Source organism: Cynocephalus volans, chromosome 7, assembly GCF_027409185.1.
Source record: "Cynocephalus volans isolate mCynVol1 chromosome 7, mCynVol1.pri, whole genome shotgun sequence".
Classification (NCBI taxonomy): Eukaryota; Metazoa; Chordata; class Mammalia; order Dermoptera; family Cynocephalidae; genus Cynocephalus; species Cynocephalus volans.
Window position 1 is genome coordinate 80,613,243 of NC_084466.1, and position 26,526 is coordinate 80,639,768.

The 26,526-nt window shown below is 41.0% G+C and overlaps 1 protein-coding gene across 3 annotated transcripts in view; it reads right to left on the bottom strand.

Moving 5' to 3' along the window:
- MTUS2 (microtubule associated scaffold protein 2) overlaps positions 1-26,526 on the bottom strand; it is a 404,860-nt gene that overhangs the window by 125,202 nt on the left and 253,132 nt on the right. For all 3 annotated transcript variants that reach the window (XM_063103095.1, XM_063103094.1, XM_063103093.1), the window contains one exon: positions 15,737-15,948. In XM_063103095.1, the coding sequence (XP_062959165.1) occupies positions 15,737-15,948 (212 nt within the window). The remainder of the gene's footprint in view (positions 1-15,736; positions 15,949-26,526) is intronic.

Genomic DNA, 26,526 nt, shown 5'->3' on the forward strand with positions numbered 1-26,526 from the left:
CTTGCTGAGCCACATGGCCTCTGCTACGGGGAAGGTGCCCATGTGCCTGGCTGCCCACGTGGGGGGAGGGGTCAAGAGACAGCTGTGAGTGCACTGAATTCTACTCAGTCAGCACTGCCACACTAGCCGGAAACAGACCCAACCTGTTCCTATGAAGAAAGGAGAACCCTCCTCACCAAACACTAATATATTTGCCTTTCCTGTAAATTTTGAATGAATAAGACTCAAAGGACAATAAGAAAATGACCACATGAAGTGTAATCTTTTTCTTTTAAAAAATATATTTAGGGCCGAGCCCGTGGCGCACTCGGGAGAGTGCGGCGCTGGGAGTGCGGCAATGCTCCCGCCGCGGGTTCGGATCCTATATAGGACTGGCCGGTGCACTCACTGGCTGAGTGCCGGTCACGAAAAAGATAAAAAAAAAAAATATATATATATATATATTTTAAAAATTAACATACAGTAACATTGACTGTGTTTTGTGTGGGTGACTTTTTTGTGTACAGTTCTATAAATTTTAAGACATGTATAAATGTATGTAATTACCACCACAATCAGAATACAGAATAGCTTCATCACTCCCAAAAACTCCCTTTCTCACTTCTCCTGCCAGAACTAGAGGGCTTTTCCTAGAGCTCTCTGTCCATGTCCAGGCGCCCACTTCCAGGTTTCCAGCTGCACTGAGTTCAGGCCAGGGAATACAGAAAGAAAAAACTTGTAAATTCATCACCAGTTGTATGATATTTCAAATTTTGATCTTCTTTCGAATATGCCTGCTATATATTCCTTTTCAGAGTCCTCAAATAGCTGTTCCATGCATGCTGCCAGGTTTCACAGCTGCATTCTGTAGGAGAGGCAGGGTGGACTGTGCTTGCTCTGTCTTACCCAGAACCAGAACTTAATTGAGATCTTTTGGATCACCTGCTTAGTTTGTGTGTTGGGTCTTTATATAAGATACAGTCATTCGGAAGAGCTGCTCATTGCCAATAATATACATAAAGATCTGAAGAAAAAAATTATGACCATAGAAGGAATAAAAAAAATTGGAATATCTCAGGTCTGAAAAATTGCTCAGGCCTTTACTTTTGAGGAAAACATAGCATCTTGTGGCTGTCACTTAACAGCCACCTGCTGTGACACCTGAACCTCTTTCATGGCTTGTCCTGGGCATGGTGGACAGTCTTCCATGGATGGATCTAAGTCCCGAGGTGTGGGGTAGAGTGCTGAGCTTCTGGCCAACCTCATAGTTAATCTCAACATAGCTACCACACCACCTAGCATTTGGAGATTTAGATCAGCAAGAAACCAGTAAGGTATTAGTGCTTCTTCACTCACAGTGCCAAATTGCTGGATGGAGCTTGGCTTACTGTTGTAGACACTGAATACTGCTCTTCACTGTCAGAAGTGAGACATCTCAGCATAAGGTCAAGATGCTATTTTGCATTGATATTTTGGTCTGTTGGTGTTGCTAGACTGATACAGGGATAAGGAAAATCAAAGCAGAAACACTCTGACCACTGCCTAAGGAAAGGTCAAGTGTTAATACCGAGGTGGTATTTGGAGAACTGTCACTTTCCATGCAGCCCTGGTCAGAGGCAGGGGTTTGCAATAAATGGCCCACATGGCTTCATCCAGCTACACTGATAGGCAAATCTCCCCTCTTCATCATTCTGACCCCTGGCGAACTTAACATGGTAAGTCAATTTCATGTCCTTGTCAATAAAATACCATAGTTAGAATAGCGGAAGGCGCACACTAGATTTGGAGACAGGCGATCTGCATGAAGGCTTTCTTTTTTTCTAACTTTATTGAGGTACAATTGATAAATAAAAGTTACATATGTACAATTGTACAAATTGTGTATATTCATTTGAAATGATTATCACAATCAAGCCAATTAACATATCCATTACCTTACATAGTTACCGTGTGTGTGTGTGTGTGTGTGTGTGTGTGTGTGTGTGTGTGTGGTGAGAACACTTAAGATCTACTCTCGTAGCCAATTTTAAATATACAATACAGAATTATTAACTACAATCACCATGCTGTACATTAGGTCTCCAGAACTTATGGGCACGAAGTCCTGATTCTAGGCTTACTGACTATGAGACCTCAGGCAAGGAACAACTTTTCTTCCTCTGTTTCTTTATCTGGAAAATGGGAATACTAAGAGCTCTCCTGCCTATCTTTTGGCAATGCTGAGAGGATCAAAAGAGGAGGTGTTTTGCAACTATTTGGTAGGATACTTGACTGTGATTTCTTGAAGGGAGGTCCTGTGTTATATACGTTTTATTATTCTGAGACCTAGAAGGTGTTTGATAAATATCTGGTGAATGAAATAATGAATGAAACATTATCTGATCAAAGTAACTTGAGTTATCTATAAAATGGGCATCAAAATACCTACATCAAAAGGTTAATGTGAAGATTAATTGAGATAACGTGCATACAAATATAAAGGACATAGCAGCACCCCAGACACAGATTTTTGAGGTCGAAGCTACAGGGCTCTCAGGGCTGCAATAATTTTACAGCAGCCGAATGCACAAGACACTGGACGCCAATAGTCAGCTTAAAATATCAACAGTTACCTTCATGCTTTTTAATGGCAAATTGACCCCTCTACCAATATGTAGTGCTCCTCTCTACCCCTGATAAACTTTCTTGTTCTGAAGTATGTTTTGTCTGAAATTCATATAGCTATTCCAGCTCTCTTTTGATTAGTGTTAGCACAGTATATCTTTCTCTCTCCCTTTACTTCTAATCTCAGTTATATTCAGTTGGGTTTCTTATGCGCAACATATAGTTGGGTTTTTTAAAAACCCCAACTGACTGCCGGCTCTGTCTATTAATTGGTGTGGTTAGACCACTCGCATAGAAAGTGGTTACTGACATAGTTGGATTAATATTGGCCATCTTTGTAACTGTTTTCCATTCGTTGTATTTCTTCTTTGTTTCTTTTTTCCCTTCATTTTCTTCCTCCTTCACGCTTTTAAAATAAATATAGAATTCTGGCTGTGGGTTTCTTTCAAACTAAAACAAAAATTGGGAAAATTCTATAGAAGAAGAATTTGAGAAATAATATCACCCCCCATCTATTTTGTCAGCTCAGTACTTATGATAAGTCTTTGTTTTCAAGAGAACACTGTCATGTTTTATTACTTCGGGATTGGAAGTGTTTCTATTTCTATTCCTGGAAGGGCAGAAGTGATGGGCGTTCACTGTCTCCAGGGACTGAATTACAGGTACAGATCATTTTGACTGTTAGATTCAATATATAATTGTTTTTATGAATTATTTCATAGGTAAACTGCTTGCCGTGTACCACGTAAATCTTATTCATGCTGTCTTAGTAATTTGTCAGAAATACAATGAAAAATGAGAGGAGCTGTGGGTTTTTTATTTCAAACCTAGTTTCAATTAAGTTTGTGGAATAGGCAGGTCTTTAGTTCACTCTTTAGTGAACAAGGAGGAGGAAAATAGCACTTGAGTTTTGCAAAATTGCCTGGAATTTAAGGTAATGTTTGGCAAGACTTTTCTCTGGGTACAGATTTTCATTTCCAGGCAATGCCCTGTAGATGGCACCATTGCCATTTCTTGCAGGGTAAAAGCCTGGCTTCACTGTGGGCTGAAGGGAGGCCAAACATTGCTAAATCATTTGATTGTAGAGAAACCAGGAAAATTTGGTTGTCCTTACCTCTTCACAGATACTCCTCTCAAACTGCCAATCTCTAGGGTACTTCCTCATTCCATATCCTTTTCATCCTCTGTCTGGTACCTGGTATTGTAATCACTCTTGTCTTCCAGAAATTCCTTCCTCCTTTGGCTTCTGCGAGGTGGGATTCTCCCGTTTTCACGAACCTTTCTCACCACCCACCCCTGTCTCCTTTCCTGACCCTGCTCCTACACTGGCTCCTATCTGGGAAGCACAGACATTTCCCAAGATGCTGTCCCGTGTCTTCTTCCATCCTCTGTGTTCATGCTCCTGTTAATCTTATTCCTTTTTACACGACTTCTATACAAATAGCTCCAAGTTCACTTCTCTAGAGCATTCCCTTTCTCTCCTGACATCTAGACCCCTGTTTAACCCCCTAATGGAGACCTCAGCATCATAAAGCAGAAATAGTCCTGGAAATCACAAGGAGGTTGTGCCCGCTCTGGAGGGATGCTGCGTGAATATTCAGCACAAGCAGGATGGCAGAAACCACACATGGAATCGATTTAAGAGAAGCAGCAATTCAGAGCCACACTGAAATTCCTGGAAAGGAGGGGAGAGACACTGGATACCCCTGGAACATGGACTGGGGTTCCACACTATTTCAAAGGGACAAGTGGTATCTAAGTTAGAAATATACTTGGGGAGAAAATGCCCATCAACTCCAACATCCCTTGCTGTTGCTTTATTTCCCCTGGACCTTGAGGTTTAACCGATGCATTAAAAAACACAGTTCCAGTGATTTCTTAAAGGGAGTCCATGACCCCTTGAAACATTTCTGAGCTCCATTCACACATGATTCCTAAGTTCTTAGCACTAACATTCTACAGTTTTGTGATTGCCACAAGGGGGTTGTTGGGGCTGGGGTGGAGAGGGTTCATCTTTTGTCTTCTGGGGCATCACGAGCCTCTGAAAGCCCAACCAACCTACTTAGTTGCCAGGCTCACGATGAGGGTCCTCAGGTCCTGTGTCTGCCTCTCCTTTCCCTCGACACCCCTGATCCCCCTGACCCTCTCACTTCTTGCCTGGATTATTATTCTACTAGCAGAGCCTCCTAATTGTTTGCTCTGCTTGGAGTTTTCTTCCTATCACCTGTCTCCCACCCTGCTACCATATTAATCTTCCTGCAACGCAGCTTACAACACGTTAGTATTTTGTCCAAAACTCTCAGTGCCTCCCGACTGCCTCAAAGAGAGTCTTTACTTTGCTGTTCGAGGCCCCAGCTCTCCAGCCTCATTCCCACTTACGGTCAGGCCCACACTCCAAGCTCTAGGCAAATTAGAGTTTTCTTCCTCCGCAGAACAGCCCTGGCCTTTCCCAGCACTGTGCCATTTGTTCTCTGCTCACGTTCTTCCTGCTGCCTGGATCACTTGCTTCCCCCTCCTCTGCCTGATGAGACTGCATTTCCTCTCTGAGGCCCCATTCACGAGGCTCCCTCCTCTCTGGAGGGTTCCTGGGCCTCAGGCATCTCTCCTTCCTCCAGACTCCCTCAGCGCTGCGTCCATACCCGGCATATTCCACAGCATCCCAGAATATTTTGTTTTATTATTTTTATTTTTCTATTATTATTTTTAAAATTTATTATTTTTTTACTTTATTGGTTCTGCATATTCATTGGGTACAAAGATGACCATCACCACTTGTGCCCCGGATGTGATGGCCAAATCAATAGTATCAGCATGCCCATTACCACAAATTGCAATTATTCCCTGTGTCCCCCACCCAATTAATGCCTTACCTCCCTCCCCCACCCACCCTTCTCCGCAACCCTAGGTCTGTTGTCTCTCTCTCTTCAAATCCATCGCAATACTGTGGTCTTTCTTTCCTTCCTTATTTCTCTCTTAGCTCCCATTTATGAGTGAGGACGTGGTATTTTTCCCTCTGTGCCTGGCTTATTTCACTCAACATAATTTTCTCCAAGCTCATCCATATTACTGTGAATGGCAGAATTTCATTATTTTTTATGGCACAGTAGTATTCTATGGTTTGTATATATCAGATTTTCCTTATCCAGTCTTCTGTCAATGGATATTTAAGTTGGTTCCATATCTTGACTACTGTGAACAGAGCTGCGATGAACATGGGAGTGCAGGTATCCTTTCGACATGATGATTTCCATTCTTTTGGGTAAATACCTAGAAGTGAGATTGCTGGATTGTATGGTAGCTCTATCTGTAATTGTTTGAGAAGCCACCATTCTGTTTTCCATAGCAGTTGTACTAATTTACAGTCCCACCAACAGTGTAGGAGCGTTTCCCTTTCTCCACATGCTCACCAGCATTTGTTATTCTCCGTCTTTTTGACTATAGCCTGTCTGCCTAATTAAGGTGATATCTCAATGTGGTTTTAATTTGCATTTCCCTGAAGATGAGTTATGTTGAGCATTTTTTCATGTGCCTTTTGGTCATTTGCTTGTCTTTCTTAGAAAAATGTCTATTCAGCTCCTTTGCTCATTTTTTAATTGGGTTGTTTTTTTTACTGTGTAATTGCTTTAGTTCCTTGTATATTCTGGATATTAAACCCTTGTCAGATATTCTGGATATTAAACCCTTGTCAGATGTATAGCTTGCAAATATTTTCTCCCACTCTGTAGGTTGTTGTTTCACTCTGTTGATTGTTTCCTTTGCTATGCAGAAGGTTTTTAGTTTGATATAATCCCATTTATTTTTTCTTTTGTTGCTTGTGCTTTTAGACTCTCGTTCATAAAATCTGTGCCCAGTCCTAGTTTCTGAAATGTTTCCCCTATATTTTCCCTTAGTAGTTTTACAGTTTCAGGTCTTATACTTAAATCTTTAATCCATTTTGAGTTGATTTTGGTATATGGTGAGAGGTGCATGTCTAGTTTCATTCTTCTACATATGGATGTCCAATTTTCCCAGCACCATTTACTGAAGAGACTGTGTTTCCCCAATGTATATTTTTGTTGCCTTTCAAATATCTATTGGCCATAAGTCTGTGGGTTGATCTCTGGGTTTTCTATTCTGTTCCACTGGTCTGAATGTCTATTTTTATGTCAGTACCATGCCATTTTGGTTACTATAGCTTTGTAGTATATATTTTAAAAATTTACTTATTAGTATTATTATTATTTTTTACATTCTAAGATGTTGCAGAGCAGTTGGGGGGACAGGAAGGGGGAAAAGGGAGGAAGATAGGATGGGAGGAGGAGGTGGGGGGGGCATGGTCGAGGCCTGTGGCACTCCCTTCATTCTGGCAGGGGAGCCCAGGGCGTTTCCAGCAGTGGCTCAATTGTGGCTGGCTGGATGTAGATTTTGGGGGTGTGTGGCTGAGGCTCTCAGCAGTCCCCCCACCCTGGTGGAGGCCTGGTGGTCATCACTGGACTGAATGTGAACATTGCGGGGGCAATCTCGTTGCTTGTTATTGGTCTGTTCAGGTTTTCTGTGTCTTCTTGGTTCGGTCTTGGTAGTTTGTATGTGTCCAGAAATTTATCCATTTCCTCCAGTTTTTCAAATTTGTTAGTGTGTAGTTGTTTATAATAGTCTTAATGATTTCTGTAGAATAAGTTGTAATGTCTCTTGTTTCAATTCTGATTTTTGTTATTTGGGTCTTCTCTCTTCTTTTTTTTTTTGGTTAACCTAGCTAATGGTCTATTTTGTTTTTGTTTTGTTTTGTCTGTCCTCTCAAAAAAACAAATTTTTGTTTCATTGATGTTTTGTATTGTTTTTTTGGTCTCTATATTATTTAATTCTGCTCTAATCTTAATTATTTCTTTCCATCTACTAACTTTGGATTGGATTGTTCTTGTTTTTCTAGTTCTTTTAGGTGTAGAGTTAAGTTTTTTATTTGAAATCTTTCTATTTTTTTGATGGAAGCATTTACTACTATGAACTTTCCTCTTAGTATTGCTTTTACAGTATTCCTTGTTTTGATATGATGTGTCTTTATTTCTGTTGTTTTCTAGAAACTTTTTGACTTCCTGCTTAATTTCTTCTTGGACCTATTGGTCATTCAAAAGCCTGTTGTTTATTTTCCATGTATTTGCATAGAGTCCTGAGTTTTATTGTTATTAATTTCTAGATTTAATTCATTGTGGTCTGAAAAGATAGTTGAGATGGTTTAGATTTCTTTTTAAGTTTTTGAGATTTGATATTGTGACCTAACATGTGGTCTATCTTGGGGAATGTTCCATGTGCTGATGAGAAGAATGTATATTCTGTAGTTGTTGGATGAGATATTCTGTAGATATTTGCCAGGTCCAATTGGTCTAAAGTATAGTTCAAATCATGTGCTTCTCTGTTGATTTGTTGCCTGCATGATCTGTTTGATGATGAGAGGGAGGTGTTCAGGCCCCCCACTATTATTGTATTGGGGTCTATCTCTTTCATTAGGTCTAATAGTGCTTGCTTTATATATCTGTGTGCTCCAGAGTGGGGTGCATATATATTTGTGATTTTATATCTTCTTGATGACTCAATCCCTTTATTTATTATATAGTGGGCTTCTTTGTCTCTTCTCATGGTTTTTGGTTTAAAGTCTATTTTATCTGATATAAGAATAGCTACCCATGCTCATTTTTGGTTTCCATTTGCATGGTATGTCTTTTTCCATCCCTTCACTATTAGTCTCTTTGCATCTTTATTAGTGAGATGAGTCTCGAATACAGCATATATTTGGGTCTTGTTTTCGATCTAATCAGTCTGGGTCTTTTGAGTGGGGAGTTTAATCCATTTATATTTAGCGTTGTTATTGAGATGTATTATCTCATTCCTGGCATTTTATGGCTTTTTATTTAGATGTTTTGAGTATAATTTGTTCCTTTCATCTCCTTTGATTATTTGTGCGTTTTTCTTGAGGTGGTAAGATTTAGTTTCTTTTTGTCTTTCTCATTTGCATTTGTGTTTTACTAGTGGGTTTTGTTCTTTCTTGTGTATTCATGGTAGTGATAATTGTTTTTCAAATTCCAGACACAGGACTCCCTTGAGAATTTCTTGCAGGACTGGCCATGTGGTGTTGAACTCCTGCAGTTTTCGTTTATCTGGGAAATACACTATTTCCCCCTCATTTCTGAAGGATAGCCTTGCCAGGTATAGTATTCTTGGCCAGCAGTTTTTTTCTTTTAGTATTTTTCATATGTTACCCATTTTCTTCTTGCCTGTAGAGTTTCAGTTGAGAAGTCTGCTGTTAGTTTAATGGGGGCTCTCTTATACGTGACTTGATGCTTTTCTTTTGCTGCTTTTAGGATTCTCTCTTTGTCTTTGAGCTTTGCCAGTTTTACTACAATGTGTCTCAGGGAGGATCTTTTTTGATTAAAACTACTTAGGGATCTTTGATCTTCCTGGATCTGAAAGTCTGTGTCTCTCCCTATATCTGGGAAGTTTTCCATTATTATTTCACTGAATAGATTTTCAATGCCTTAACTTTCCTCCTCCCCTTCAGGAACACCCTTGATGCAGATGTTTGTACACTTAAGGTTGTCTGCTAGCTCTCTTAGAGATTCTTTGTTTTTGTTTTCTTTTAATTCTTTTTCCTTTTTTTTTAACTTGCCTGGGTTATTTCATAAAGACCGTCCTTGAGTTTGGAAATTCTTTCTTCTGCTTGTTCTAATCTGCTGCTTAAGCTCTTGGTTGTGTTTTTATTTCATTGAATGCGTTTTCAGTTCCAAGAGTTCTACTACATTCTTTTTTAAGGTATTAATGTTTTTGTGAACTTAACTTTCATATCCTGGATATTTTTTTCTCATTTCATTATGCTGTCCTACAGAGTCCTCTTTTATCTCATTGAGTTTCCTTAAGATAGTTAACAGGAATTCCTTTTCTGTCATTGCAAGGGTTTCCTGTTCTATAGGGTCTGGTACTTGAGAGTTACTGAATACCCTTGGTGGTATCATATATTCTGATTTTTTTTTTTTTTTTGTATTTCTAGTATCTCTATGTTGATTTTTGGTCATCTCATAGATCAGTTGCTTTTTCTATTACTCTGGAGTGGACTTGGAGGGGAAAGGTTTCTTCCCCTTTTTCCAGGCTCCTCCAGTGACTCTCCTTGTATCAGTGAATTCAAATACATGGTGGGCCACCTGCACAGTGGTCATGGATGTTACTAGAGCAGTGAGCCATCCTTGCAACAGTATTAGCAGTGGTGGTGGCTGTTGTGGACCGCCTCTGCGAAAGCTATGTGAAGCCTCATGTTGGTGGTATGGCATGTGGGGTTCTTCTGCACCGGCAGGGTGGGCCTGGGTGGGTTGCTGGCCCATTCTCCTGTCAGCCTGGGTGCCTCCCCCATCAGTGGCAGTGTGGTGTGGGGTCCTGCCTTCTGCAGGCAGGACAGGGGTCTGGTGCATGGTTGGCCTGTTCTCCTGCCTGCCTGGGTGCCTCCTCCATTGGTGGTGGTACAGGGTCCTCCCAGCATATTTTAAAGGCACGCACTTTTACTACAGAACAGTTTAAACAAGTTCCCACCAAGTCTTGGGAAAGCCTGTGGGCCTCGTCTCCAAAGAAGCAGGTGAGGCTCCCCTTTCTTCCTCCATGGCATCCATCTGCCTTCCAAAGAGTGTCATTTGATTTTAATAAATAAACCATTTGTGACAAAGCATTGGGGAAATGAACTGAATGGGGGCAATCAATTTTTACCTTAGTCAAGTAACTATTCTTATTTTATTGCACCTTATTATGAAATTCATACTATCATTAGTAAAGTTGGGTTTTATAAGGCTCCAGTATTGAGGATCTTCCATAAAAGTGGAGAAGACTTTGCTGTTTTGAGTTTTATTTTCCTCCTACCGTGACATTTTCCATTACTGACACTCCAGGCTAGGGGTTCTTACTACTTCAAAGAGCTGCTTGACTTAGCTGGGGGATTCTACCTCTTGTTATTGAGAGGATTTTGATATTTGGGGGTTGTGCTAAGAAATTCCTTAAGCTAGAGTCCTAAGAGAAAAAGCAAATGCTCATGGTTCTTTCAGCAGAGCACCATGGAGCACTTACTTTTGTGACACATAACATTCTTTCAGAACAACAATCATCGGAACCATTAATTTACCTCAAGTTCACCAATTCACAACATTTTCCACCACTTCATATGCTGAATAAATGTCAGAAATGCAAACCTAAGTACTCGCATATTCTTTAAGCCTTTAGTTATTCAAGATAAAATTAAGGGACAAGAAGACAATCTCAGGGCATTGTATGTAAGGGGGAGGGGCACAAAACACTATATTCAAATAGCCATCTTTTGGATTTAGGAAGCAGCAAAGAGCTTACTGTTTTCAATTTTGAGCAGGTGTAATCACCGCTCTGAGAGCTCCACTCAGTGGGAAAATCTCTCACATATGAAATCCTTTGGCTGGTGGACATAATGGCTTCACTACTGCTTTTGGAGCTCAAGGGCAGACATTTGTCCTGATGAATCCCTGAATTTAAAATCTGAATGCATTAAACGGCTAAAGCAAGTAAGCATTTATTTTAGAAGAGGATTCTACCTCTGTTTCTTCTCTCTTCCCCCTTCACCTATACCCTGCCCTGCCTGGACAAAGGTGCTGTTGAGCATTACAGGTAAGTCTGGGCCAGCTGCACTGTGAGGAGTTTGCAATCCATTACAGTGGAATCACTGCACTTTTAAAAACAGTTCCCCAGTGCCTAACTCTCTATTCACAAACCATCAACTAATTTATGAAGAGCTTAAAGTAGGAAGTGGGACACCACTTTGCACACAGCAGGCTTTAGCCGTTCTCTACCCACATAAGCTCTTCTTTCCTCTTTACTCACCCAAATCCTGCCCCCTCCAACTCTCACTCTTCCAAGTCTCCTCAGACCACTTCCTTACCATTCACCATAACTGGGCTCTGACTTGAGCACGTAGCATTTTTTTGTGTGCCAACAGGTTATATTTCTGTTAGCATACTGCATAAGTGTTTAACTTATAGATGCTTGTTCACTTGTTGTGCAATTATGCCCCCCTCCCTTAACTACATCAAAGCACCTTGAGAGCTGGAGGGGAGGGAGAAGGAAGCATCATAATATAGTGGAAAAACATGGATGTTGCATGTAAATTGACCTGTATTTGTATCTTGGTTCTATCATCTTCTAATTATGTTGTCTTCAGAGCCTACACAATCTCCCTGAGCTTCAGTTTCCCATGATGTCACGGGACAATAATATCTACACCAGTTAGTGTTGTTGTGAGGTTAAAATAATGTATATCATGTGCCCAGGACATAGTAGATGGTCAGTAAATAAGAGCTCTATTGTTTAGGAGCCTTGCTTTTTACTTTTTAAAATCCTCCATAGACCTTTTCATATGGTAGGGGCAGGGTTGATAAAGATCCTCTATTAACATAAGTGAATTGAAGTTGAAAGGTTGAAGTTGAAGTACATAAAATATATTAAAAAGATACACCCCTAACTAACAGCAACAACAAAACATAGGACAAAACAAATGTAGCAGAATGTTAAGTGTTAAATATATAAGGATACTTCAAAAAGTTGGTGGAAAAATAGAAGTGAGAGGTAATACAAAACTTTCCATGAACTTTTTGAAGTACCCTCATAGATGATGGCTATTTGGTTATAATAAATCTTCTTAAAAATAAGATGAAAATAAATACACCCTCGAATGTAATGTCTCAATGCTGTAAGGCATCTTTCTACAGTAGGACCAACATCTGGATTCTTTCACGGATTCGCCACCAGGGGCTGCTAACCAGTAGCATTCCTGAGGACCATGCAGCAAGAGAAAGATAAAAACCATGCAAGTTGACCCTGAGAAGTGGAAATCCCTGAGAGTCACACTCATTACTACACCACCTGTAGGTGTGGGACCATGCAGTTCAGCAAATCTGCTTGGCCTATGATGAGGAACATGCCTTGCTGCAGGGAGAGCTGCCTAAAACCAGCACAAGCGTGAGGCTGCTGTTGGCACCTAAATGTGGCATCTTAGAATCCCTGGATGCCGGGCTGAGGTGTCACAGCCTCAACGATGACAACTTTCACAGCTGCTCTGCTAGAAGCAGCAAAACACAGCGCAGAAAAGTGAGATTCTTATCTGGGCTTCTAATTCCTTTTCTCTAATGATGAGACTTACTTCCAACTCATACTTAATGGCATCAGCACATTCAAGAAAAAAATACATAGCAGCAACTGGAGAACTCAACTGGAAAATGATTTCTGCTGTTAAAGCACAGCCAGGTCAAACCCTTTATGGACATGAATAATGAAATAAGAATGGCTTGGATTATGTTTTCACTTTATACACCTCGTATATGTCTTATCCTGCTTGAGAGTAAAATCCTCAAGGCAGGTCTTGTCAGATTTCCTTGTACTCAAAAAAGAATGTTTTATTGGGTATTTGTTGTATGTGCCTTCTCCCGCTAATTCACTACATCCTCACAATAACCTTGTGAAGAGTTATGGCTAATCCTATTTGAAATGGAGGGAACTGAGACTCGAGGATCACTGGTCAGAGGTGACTCAGCCAGGGGGAGGCTGAGCAAGGACAAAGACACCATTTTTATTGGTGATGATGGTGAGGCTCATGGAGGGGTAGAACCATGCTCAAGATCTCACCACTGGAGGGAGGCAGAGATGGGACTGACTCTTGGCTGGCACTGTGCCCTCTCTCCACTATGCCATGCTTTGCAGACAAATATGCTACAGTGTACAACAGATACATGTGTATCACTTAGAGGATGGGGTTCTGGCAGGGTCTTCTAACCAGAAGAGCAAAGGAGACTGCATTTTCAGGCTGGGGACAGAGGCCCTGCTTCTTCATAGGTAGCACGCTTGGCTATGCCCATTCCTCATGCACAAAAACAGCACAACCGTTTCCCACAAGAGAGACATGGGGCCCCTCAGGTTCGCTAGCCCTTGTACATTCAGAGGGCTCCATCATTGGAGGTTTCAAGGCTGCTTTGCCTATATTTTAGCAGGTCTCCATCCCATCTCATACCTCTTGTCCAGCGTGGCAAACTCTCAAGTCCATCATCTTAAACCAAGTGGAAAACATAACAGCCTGAATGGAAGCCACTGACTATATTCAATTAGGGACTTTTAAAAAAACAAACATATCTATTTTTTTCTTCTGGGGTTTATTTGGAGAGAGAGTAGAAACCAGAAAGACAGAAAAAAGAGCACATTGTGTGGGAGGTGAATGCCGTGGGCTTTTTAGGGGTCTGTCTGGAATTGCTGGTTATGATTTACTAAAAAGAAAATGAAGTTCCAGTCCACCATCCCTCTTACTGAAATGTCATGCCAAGAGCAGAGAAGTCCAATAGAGATGCCTACAGATCACCTCTGGCCCTTTCTTTTCTCTAAGAGCCATGTGCATGCTACACAGAAACTAAACTCATGGTCCATGGGCCAACAGGAATTTTCCTGGGACACAGAAATGCAGTTGACCCTTAATTCTGGCACAGTAACTCCTTCCCCTGCCGCAATGGCAAAAGTAGGGTCTAAAAGCTCCAAATGTAAAACACAGCATAAATTACCAATATGTTATATCAATGTCTACCGACATGTTCATCCATGTGAAATCTTTCTCAAGGGGTCGTTTTGACTCTGTGGATGATGCATGAAGGAGGACTGCCAGTGCAGGCAGAGTAACAGCATAAATGTGGTCACTGAACTGCAACGATCGCCCTGTTTTCCTCTCTGTATTAAAGACTTGACAGTAAGTGGAAAATACGCATCCAGCTGAAGAACAAAAGAGCAGACCACTCCTTCGCGATACGAAAAATGTTCAACATTTACCATGGCAAGTGAGACCTCTCCGGAACCTCAAACACGTGTTTGTTGCTTTAATTCTTACAGGGGTGGGGGCATGGCTACATCAGTCGTTCAAGGCTGACACTAACACTGCTAGACCAGAAAGAAAGATACGAAATTCAAGTTGATCATTTGCTGCTGGTGTTAAAATTTTGGTTGGGGAGGAGGCTGAAACTATGGTAAAACTGAAACTGTGGTGCTGTGTATCATCTTGTCATTCGTTACAGTGACAAATTGATCAATGGCTCTTTCTGCTGAAAGCTTTAAGCAATAAAGACAAGAACATAAAAAAGAGCAGCTCAGGCTTCTTAGTGGAGGGGAGTGGAAAGTGCAGGATATCGTAAAAGGCCAAAGAGTCCTCCATACTCTGAAGTTTAGATGACAAATAAAGGAAGAAGCCAGAGGTCATGGCTCTGTTTAACTTTCTTCTGTTTTTCTTCTTTAAATTGACTAGACATTTAGTCAGTCACCTTTCCTACTTGGAGAGCACTTATACAGCATTTTTACTTCCTCGCATTTACAGACACCAGAAGATCCATATCTGAAACTCAAAACACTTATTCATAATGTTTCAGTCTCCCAGGCAAATGCTCATCTTCTCTCCTGAGAATATCTTCTCCTGAGAATGATGCTGTCATTCCCTCTGTTCTATAGTGAGAGGCTGGGAAGCTTATCTGCTCCACAGCTACAGACTCAGGGTCCAGAGGGCCCCAGGAGCGCCAGACACTTGCTGAGAAGAAAGCAACACTCTCTGCATTTTCAGAAAAACTGAGGGTGCAGGGAGAACCCCTAACCCCACTCCATGCTGCTCTGAGGACACTGTGAGCGTGGCCCTGCGGAGAGCCCCCTGCCTGGCACATCTGATCTCCTGTCAGTAATGAAAGGGAACAGTACTGTGGCCCTGTCTCTCTGGGATCTGAAATGAGCAGAAATTTCAGAATCTGGCCATCTCGGCTCTAACATGCAAACAATCACATGCTCCATTTTCTTCAAAGATCTCACCTTCAAAAATGTTCATGGATATCCTTTTCTTTCTTTCTTTTTTTTTTTTTTTAACATCATTTTATCTTTTAGACTGAAGGTTATTAATCATTCTTCCCACACTAATTTCTTTCACACATAAGGATAAACTTGGGCACCAAACCATTGTAGGATGCTGCAGGAGTTTTTGTATGACCTACTGAAAATCAAAACTCAACTCTAATCAAAACTCAAAACCAAAACTGAAACATTCACACACAACCACTACCATCACCCTCCCCCACACAACAAAAAGCCCTTCAACATTCACCAAACATAGCCTCACCTTTCCAAAGAAATGCTGTGCAGTCACAGCGAGCACGTCGAAGCCGCAGATGGCCCTCCTGAGCTGCCCCCGCACGAGGCCCAGCTGCCTGGCCTGCAGCTCACACCTGTCCTTCAGCCTCTGGACTAGCTGCCGCTCGGCCTCGCGGGCCTGCAAGTCGGGCTTGGGTGAAAACCCATTTCGAGGAGCCGCAGTCCTCTGCTTTGGGTACCCTGTTAAAAAAAAAATCATCACCTGTGAAAGAACATTCAGCACAAACGTGACAACAGCTCCTTGTGACAGAAGGAGCTCATCACAAGGGTCAGAGCAGGAATTGCCTAAGGGTTGAGAAGGAAAACATAGACAGGGACTGAAATTATTCACTCCATTTATGTGGTTCTAAGTGCAAGGTCTCAGGCTTGCAAAAGAACAACAGAGAAAGTGCGAAAGAATGAAAAAAGATATACCATACAAAAAATCATAATAAACTAGTGGTTACATGGTTTGTTCTCTTTGTGATACTCGTTAAGCTCTACATTTATGATTTACATACTTTCTGTACTAACATTTATTTCAGTCAAAAGTGTATAGAAAAAATATTTGCCAAATTCTTTATGGCTTCTGACATTTCTTCTAGGCCTGCTTGGGGAGATAGAAGATTTTTTTTCCTTAAAGAGAATTACTCTTTGAAAATGTCTAATGAGAAATCAATCAATCAATCTAGATAGAAGTCAAACTATGAAGAACTAGAAACCTCTTAATTGGGCACCAAGGAGTAAGGCCTAAATGCCCCATTCCCTCTGTTTCCAGTCACCCTTTCCTTCAATGTCAAGTTCAAGCTCAAGTTCCACCCCTGATCACCTCTGTTCCGGGGATTTCTGATTTTAAATTCCTATCACACCATAGTCCTGTCAGGTCCTCTCCAACAAATGCCCTCAATGTGACTTCATGCCACCTCTGCAGCTAAAGGTCTAGTGCCAGTCACCGTCACTTCCCATGCTATAGTGGAAGCCTGGCTCCCTCTCACCCTTCTCTACACCACAGCCAGAATCCTCTCTACACATGCGAGGCAGTCCTGCGTGGAACCCTCCCGTTGCTTCCCACTGCAGCAAGCAGAAAGTCTGTCCTCCTTATCATGCCCACAGAGGCCTCAGAGCTCTGGCTCCTGCCAGGCAAACATGAGGTACTGTGGGGCCAAGAAGAAGGAACCAGGAGCTCCACCTGGGGGGTTGGGGCCAGGGTTGAGGGAAGCTTAAGGAGAGGTGACTTTCATGCTGAAGACTGAAGGAGGAAAGGCCACAGGAAACAGCACAGAGGAAAGACCATCATGATCGAAGATCCACTGATAAGCATGTTGCTCAGGACCCCATCACTCCATGTGAGGCTCAGACAGACCTTGTACCCACAGCAGTCAGAGAACCTCTGTGGTGGACAATGGACTTAAATCTCAAAGGCACATTCCTTCCTTTGCTCAGGTAGGTCACCTTCCTAGAGGACATGACATGGACATTGACCATCACAGTCATCAATCAACTTTAATATTTCAAACGTCCTTGCTTCCTCTTTTGCTTTTTTCCCCTCTCCAAAATATCAGGGAGCAACATATAAAATCCAGAAAATGGCAGTCTCTTTAGCACCTGATGTACGAGACACCGTAGAGTAATGGGCGTGAGTACACACACGACCTAATCTTTTAAAGAGAAGGTGGTTAGCTCATTTAAATATTTCTGATTGTTAGTGTAATGGTAACCATGCTGATTTTAATGAAATCTTCCTTCTTTTAAGAAGTCATCAGAGATTGAGATGTGACCTCTCATCTGACATATTTTAAATTATTATGACTTAATAGAATAGCAGAATGTGAAATGATTGCTTCTTAGAAAATGTCTTCATGATAGCAGAGTACATGTTATTCCAGAAAATGTGCGTGTTGTAAACAAATCAATCTTAATATATACTTCATATGTCAACATTCTTAGTACTGAAAACACAACAAATATAACTATCAACAGAATACCACCTACAAAAGTTGAGAAATTTTACTGTCTGCACTAAACTTTAAGACACAGCCTAAGGCCTCAGGTAGATGTTTTTTTTTTTCACAATTACTGTTTGGCACTTTATTGTTGTGGCTGGTGATTTTTATAAAACACTCTAGTGCTTTAATTAATGTGTTGAGGTACCAGCTACCTGACACTGCTACAATAGACGGCACTTCTTTTAGCAACCTGAAGGAAATAATGCAACATACTTTCAGCTCAATGAACTAAAACTAATTGCAATGTATGCTACACGGGGTCGCCTTTGAGGTTGTGGACATTAGTGAGCACTCACATCAGCATGTACTTTTAGCCATTAGATTAATTTCTGGGTGGGATGGCTCCTAGAACTGTACCTTTAATATAATTATTACTATGATTATCATCATTATCATCATTAGGTTAGAAATTAAATTCAACGGTAAATGGACACTATAAAAGGATTTAGTGAAATCTTCTTCTTGGCACTAACTTTGATATTGGTGTCATGATTATAATGCGTTTACTCACACACTCAAATTCCCAGTGTCGTAGTGGGCAATGGTACACTCAGCTCACATTTCTACTCCTGGGGCCACCAAAATACTGACATTCTCAGCCAAGACAGAGGTTCTCCTAAGAACATCAACTTTTGAAATCAACACACCAAGTGAAAGTTTAGCTACTTTGTGATACCAACTACTTTATGAAACCAATCTTAGTTTGGGGACCCTGGCTGGCTGCACCTGTGACAAATAGTCACAGCATAGACTAAGACCAGGCCCCGATGCAAAGACTTGGGAAATGAAAAGCTTTGTCAGGTTGGTTGTGGGGTTCTCTATTGCTTTCAGTTGAAAAGGGCCCTGCCGTTTTCTAAATAAAGGTTGCATATCCTTTATCCAAAATGCTTGAGGCCAGAAGTGTTTGAGAATTTGGAATTTTTTTTTGGATTTTGAAATATTTCCATTATATTTACCGGTTGAGCATCCCTAATCTGAAAACCCGAAATCCAAAACGCTCAATGAGCAGTTCCTTTGAGCATCACGTCAGTGCTCGAAAAGTTTCAGATTTTGGAGAATTTTGGATTTTGGATTTTTGGATTAGAGATGCCGAATGTGTATATCAAACATAACTTTGCCTAATTTAAATAATCATTGTACTGTCAGTGACATATTTTCAGTCTTCACTAAAAACAGGATTCTTTCTTGTACTGTCAATTTTTAACTACTTAGTTGACTCCTTTGAAGTATAGTTCGGTCACCTACTTTCCAGTCCACCAATATGTCAGGGTATCCCAAGGATGGAACACAGAGACAGTGGCACTGGCTCATAGGCCACCCTGGGGTCAGAGAGCTTATGATGAAAGATGGTGACTGACAGAACGCCAGCCTGACCTATGGAGAATGGGTGTTTGCTTTTGCTTTCTTATCCTGAGAGCCAGCACGTAGTAGAACTAAAATGTTCATCTGCTTAGGAAGGAAGGGGTTAATGGGGTGATTAGATGGAAAACTTGCAGAGGGCAGCGGCCACCTGGAGCTCATGGAGAAGCTGTGAAGGATGGGAAGTGTGGACGGCCGACCTCTTGTGCCCACCTTCTCGGGAAGAGCCACTGTGCACTTTACATGAGGGCATGTGCGTGGCCTCAGCACACTTCCAGATGCTGGGAGATAGTGTTATCTCTGATTCCCTGCTCCTCGCAGTGTTTCTGTTGCTTCTGGGCTGGTCTGAGAAAGAGCTCGCCGCACAGTCAGCCAGAGCTGGCTCGTCTGGGGCTGTCTCTTCCTGGAGAAGCACAGCGCTGGTCTCCTATGACAGCTTTCTGATGTCCGCCCAGCTGAGCCAGGAGACTGGCATTAGTGAATGAAGAGTTTCACCCCAGGGCTCATCGATCATTTCAGAGTCTTCAAGTGAAGTGAAAAATTAGTGGAAATACTGGCCTTTGTACACTCCCCAACTGTTGAGTCGTATCTCCGGTGATGGTTAATTTTAGGTGTCAACTTGACTAGATTAAGGAATACCTAGAAATCTGGTAAGGAATTATTTTGTGGTGTGTCCATGAGGGTGTTTCCAGGGGAGATTAGCATGTAAGCCTCAGTGCACTGGATGGGGAAGAACAGCCCCTAATATGGGTGGTCAACATCCAAACTGTTGGGGGCCCAGAGAAAATATAAACAGGGGAAAGGCGAATCTCTCTATCCGCTAGAGCTGGAATACACTCTTCTCTTCCATCCGCGGATATCAGAACTCCAGGCCCCTCAGCCTTTGGGTTCCAGGATTTACACCAGTGGCAACTCTGGGCTCTCAGGGCATTGGCCTCAGACTGGTTTTGAAGCTTTTGGACTTGGACTGAACCACACTACTGGTACCTCAGGGTCTCCAGTTTGCAGATGACCTATTATGGGCCCTCTTAACCTTCATAATCTCATGAGCCAATTCCCCTAATAAACCTCCTCTCATGTCTCTATATACATATCTTATTGGTTCTGTCTCTCTGGAGAACACTGACTAATACATCCCCAGTGTACCTCCTCTGCATAAAATATATGAGCAGAAATATCTAGTGTCTTGCCATGACCTACAGAGCTGATTTCATGTCACGTGGTTTGTGGGGGACAACTTTTATTGAGCACATATTCTGCAAATGATACAGTGTGAGGCACAGTGGGGAGTGTGGAGGAATAAGACCCCATCTTTGCCCTCAGGTGACCCACTTCCCCGGAGGGGCCATGCCAGGTCTGAACCTCAGGTCTTCTGACTCCTTGCCCAGGGATCTTACATCTTTATGCACAGTGCTGAACCACTCTGCAACATCTCTCACAGCTAACACAGATTTGGGGCATACTCTAAATCTAGAATAGAACACCTCCCTGCTGTCTAAATCTTGCCCCGATCACAATCTCACCTTAGAAATCTCCCTAGCTGCATAACTCTGGTTAGGGGCAGATAGAATCTGTGCTGGTTCCAGTGACAACTGGCAAGTCAGAGGCTGCCAGGAAAAAGCCAGTCAGCTTACATTGTCACAAAGGTGAATGCGAGCAGTTTGCGTGTGAAGGCTGAGCATTGCGTGCAAAGGCTGAGCACTGGGGAGGATGCAGCCCTTGAAAATGGAAAGTGAATATTAAAAATTCATCTGCAGCCATCCAGTCACTATCCAGAGGATTGTAATGGATGGAAAAGCTTGGTTTAATTTTAAAGCTGGAAAGCTTAACTGACATAACAACAAGCCAACAGTGCAGCATTAGAACCTGCATATTTACAACACCAGAGAAGACCCATGACCTTCATGCTTGTAAACAAGAAGGAAAATAATTGTAGGACACAACTTTGATAGCTTCTCAGTTTAATGGAAAGCACTTCGTGAGTTTGGTCAACATCCTAATAGACAGCAGGACACCCCAGGGAGCACATGTGCTGAGATCTTTGTGAACTTGAACAGGCTTTATTTTTTATTAAATCAATCTAAGTTTATTTTAGAAAATTGTACTAGTGGCAACCTATTTTCCTACTTAGCATTGCCAGTGGTTTGCCTGGGGTTGGCTATTGGTGGGAGAAGGTGAAGAGGAGACAGCATGAGGGTGAGATTTTTCCTTCCAGCTGGTGCTAAGTGTGGGTGGGGGCAGGAATTTCGAAACTGGGCAGCACAAAGTCATGCAATGACTAAGTGACCTGTTACCGCTGTAGAAAGGAGAGGTTTATATTTCCCATCCCAAGAAAGGGGCAGATTCTTTTCAATTTTGGCGTAGAGGAGAACAGATAAAGCAGGAAGTTACAATCCAGGTTTCCAAAGCCAACAATGAAAGATTTGTTAATATAATCCACACCTTAGACAAAATAAAAATTAGCACAGAAATTCTCATTTTCAGGAAATATTATTATTTACAAGAAGTGCAGGTGCTATATATCAAGGTAAATCAGAACTTCTTTCTCCAAGGGTGAAAAATAATGGTTTAATAGTGTTACAGAAACTGACAGATTTTTACATGAAAAAATACAACTACTTCTGGACAAGATGGAATAAGAAGGATCAGACTTACTCTGTCACCTGAAACTACCCAAAACATTCCCAAAAATATAGAAGACAATTGTTCTCAATACATCAGACATTAGGTAGTGAAGGGCAGGGATCTCTGAGAGCTGGAAACAAATGAGGTAAGCCTACACCTGCTTCAGCTACTGCCTGGAGTGACTTTTCAGGCTGCAGTGCAAGGAGTCAGGGAAGCCAGGTGGAGTTTGGAGATTTCCATGAGTTGAGAAAATAGAGCTGGGGGTACAGGGAGGCAGAGTATGAGACAAGACAGAGCTCCACAGAGAGAACTGGAGATTTGAAGAGGGTCCCCTCAAATTTTTAGCTAAGTTCTGATCAGTGCATGCCTATGATAAAGTACCCTAGGCTGAGGAAAGAATCCTGCAAAGGATTTTAGGGATAATCCCCAGAGTTCACAGAAGGCCAGCAATAGCGCCTTTTCCCCCCAGCCAGAGTGGAACACCCCTGACTCATGGGACGTCAGGTGGACTACTCAGAAGGGTTTGGCTCAGTAGTATGGTAAAGTTAGCCTGAGACTAACTGCTGATCAGTATCTGCCTAAGAAAGTTGAAAAGCAGGACTCAAAATGATCAAACTCTTTCCAAGGAACATAACTTTATCTAAGAACAAAGCTCAAGAATATTATAGGAATAAAAATATATCTGATACTCAAAAAGGAAAAAATCATAATGTGTGGCATCTAAAAAAAAAATTCTCCAACATGCAAAGAAGCAGGGATATATAACCCTTAATGAGAAGAAGATGCAGTCGATTGAAACTGACCAAGAAATGATACAGATGAGAGAATTACTAGACAAGGACATTAAAACAACTATTATAACTATATTTCATATTTTCAAGACACTAGAGAAATGACTGAACATGTCAAATAGAGACAAGGAAGAAAAAAAGACCAAAATGAAAATTCTAGAGATAAAAAGTCCAGTGTCTGAGAAGAAAAATACACTGGATAGGATGAGCCTTCATCAGGAACTGAGCTAGCTAGCACCTTGATCTTGGAATATCCAACCTCCAGAACTGTGAGAACTAAATTTCTGCTGTTTAAGCCACCCAGGATATGGTATTTGTTACAGCAGCTTGAGATGACTAAGACATCTACATAACGGTATTAAGTGTGAGCAGAACCTATGAATAAGATGAGATACCACTCTCATGATTACATTATATTAAACACCAAGAAGGAGATTATTCTGGTGAGCCTGACCTAATCAGGCAAGCCCACTAAAAGCATAATTTCTTCAGCTGGTTGTAGGGTGGGAAGTCAGAGATTTGAAGCTTGATAAGAATTTACACACCATTACTGTTTTGAAGATAGAGGGGGCCAGATGGCAAAAATGTGGGTGGTTCTATGAGTTAAAGGTGATCCCTGACTGACAACCAGCAAGGAAACAGGTACTTCAGTTCTACAACCACAGTGAACTGGATTTTACCTACAACCTGAATAAATTTGGAATCAGATTTTTCTCTAGAGCTCCTAGTCAGAACTCAGCCTGGCTGACATCTTGATTTAAGCCTTGTGACACTGAGCAGCCACATTTGGATGTTTGACCTACAGAACTGTGAGTTAACAAATGGATGCTATTTTTTAAAAAAGGAAAGAAAAACAAAAGAAAAAGATTAGTGAACATATAGCAAGAGAAACTATATAAAACAAAACAGAGAAATGAACAGTGTGTCAATTTGGACAGGAGCTGTGGGACAACCTCAAATTGAATAATATATGTGTAACTGGAGTCCCTGAAGAGGAGGGATTAAGACTGATTTTAGAAGAAATAACAGGCAAAAATATTTCAAACTTGATGAAAACAGATCCAAGAATCTCAACAAACCTCAAGTACAAAAACAAAGAAAACTACACCAAGGCATATTGTAATCAAATTGCTCAAAACCAGTGATGAAGAGAACATCTTTGAAGCAGACAGAGAAAAAAACCAAACAAACCATATAACGTAAAGAGAAACAAAGATAAGGATAACAGCAGATTTTTCATTGGAAGCCATTAAAGTGAAAGTGAGAATATAGTAGAAAAACATCTTTAAATATTTAAAGGAAAAAAACAAAAACAAAAAACCAAAATGCCAACTTGGATTCTGAACAAAGCAAAAATATCTGTCAAAAATGAAGGTGAACAAAAACTGAAAGAATATATTACCAGCAAACCTTCACTACAAGAAATGCTAAAGGAAATACTTCAGGCAAAAGAAAACTAATACCAGATGCAACCTGGATCTACAAAAAAGAACGAAGAGTACCAGAAATGGTAACTAAATGAGTAAATCTAAAACACTTCTTTCTTATTTAAATATCTTTAAAAGAAAACTGAGTGTTGATAATCAACAATAACAACAATGTAGTATGGGTTCATAATAAATGTAGAAGTAAAATGTTTGAAAACAATAACACATGTCAGGAAGGTCAGGGGAGAGATGGAAGGACACTGTTATAAGACTCTTATGCCAAATATGAAGTGATATAATATTGCTTAAGCTAGAATGTTAAAAGTTAAAGATGTATACTATGAACTCTAAAACAACCACTAAAGTAACACAAAAACAAGATACAGATAGCTAGTACATCAACAAAAGAGATAAACAAAATAATAAAAAAATATTGCAAAGGAAGGCAGTAAAAGAGGGAAAAGAGAAAAAAGACCATATGGGTGAATAGAAAATTTAGCAAGATGGAGGTTTAATTGTAATCAAATCAATAATAACTTTAAATATACATCAAAGGCAGAGAATTCATGTTGGATAGAAATGCAAGACCCAATTATATGCGGCCTATAAAAAACCTACTTAAATATAGTGACAAATAGATGAAAAGGTGAATATGGAAAGAGAATATACCCTGAAATTAATAGAAAGCTGATATTAATTTGGCCCTACAGTTGGCCCTCCATATCCACGGATTCTAAGTCCACAGTTTCAACCAGGTGCAGACAAAAAATATTTGGGAAAAAAAAGTGAAAAATAACAATGCAACAATAAAATAATACAAATAAAAATACAGTATAACAACTATTTACATAGCATTTACTACATTGCACTAGGTATTATGTGTAATCTAGAGATGATTTAAAGTATACATGAGTATGTACGCAGGCTACGTGCAAATACTTCACCATTTTATATGAGGGTACTTCAGAAAGTTCATGGAAAGACTCTTGTTTTCTTCTAATTCTATTTTTCCACAAACTTTTTAAAGTACTCTCATATAAGGGTTTAGGTATGGGGGGGGGAGGCAGGTCCTAGAACCAATCCCCTGTGGAATACCAAGGGAAAACTGTATTAATAATGAGTAAGGTAGATTTTAGAAAAAATAATATTGCCAGGGATAAAGAAGGTCATTCATAATGATAAAGTGATCGATTTGTCAAAATGATAAACTAAATGTTTATTTACCTAATAGCAGAGCTTCAAATTATATAAAGCAAATGCTCATGAAATTGAAAAGACAAACAGACAAGTTCACATTATAGCCTGAGATACCAAGCCCTCTCTCAATTACTGACAGAATATGTAGACAGAAAATCAATAAGGGTGTCGAATACTTGAACAAGACTATCAACCAGCTTGACCTACGACATTTGAAGAACACTCCCCATAGAAACAGCAAGATAGACTTTGTTTTTAAGTATGCATAAAACATTTACTAAGATAGACATTGTTCTGGGCCATAAACAATAAATTTAAAAGGACTGAAGTCATCTGTGACATAATAAGAAATATATATTTGGTATCTGCCCCCAATTCCTGACACAGAGCCACAAAATCTCTTGTAGTTTCCTGAGTGATAGGAGTGCTATGAGCATCTTTTGTTCTAACATTTGGTCTTTGACCCCAGTTCCTTACACAACACTCCTAAATCTCTTGGAATTTCCTGGGCGATAGAAGCATCTTTTGTTCTAATCAAGAGACTCTTGGTGGCTCCTGCATAGCTTCAGGATGGGGGCTGGTTACCAGAAAGATGAAGCATGATTAGAAACTTGGAACTTTCAGCCTCCTGCCCCCATCCTCTGGGGAAGAAGGAGGGGTTGGAGATTGAGTCAGTAATCAATCATGCCTATGTGCATCCATGTGCCGGGGGTGGTACACCCCAACTGTATGGGAACAGAAGCTCCTGTGCTCAGGGCCTTCTGGACCTCATCCTACGTACTACTTCATCTGACTGTTCATCTATATCCTTTATCATATCCTTTATAATAAACTGGTGAACATAAGTAAAATGTCCCTGAGTTCTGTGAGCTGTTATAGCAAAATATTAAACCTGAGGTGGGATTTCTGGGAACTTCCCATTTGAAGCCAAATAGGACAGAAATGTGGATAACCCGGGCACCTACCACTTGTGACTAGTATTGAAAGTGGGGGGCAGTCTTGTAGGATTAAGCCCTTTACCTGTGGGGTCTGTGCAAACTCTGGGTAGTTAGTGTTATAATTGAATTAAATTGTAGGACACCAAGTTGCTATCTGCAGAGAATTGGAAAATTGCAAGCCCCTACCACCCAAAAGATGGCAAGAGTATGCACAAGGACCTCAGGAGCTGAGGGCAGCCCCCACCCACCTGACAGATGGCAGGAGCATGCTCAGGAACCTCAGGAGCTGAGGGCAGCCTTTGCCACTGTTGCAGACACCACTTCTGAATGGGTGGTTCACCACAGCCACTGCTGACACAATGGTGGCTTGCTGCCACAGCATCAGCCACCACTGCTGTGCAGGCAGCCCACTGACCACTGTACTGCAGCAACACAA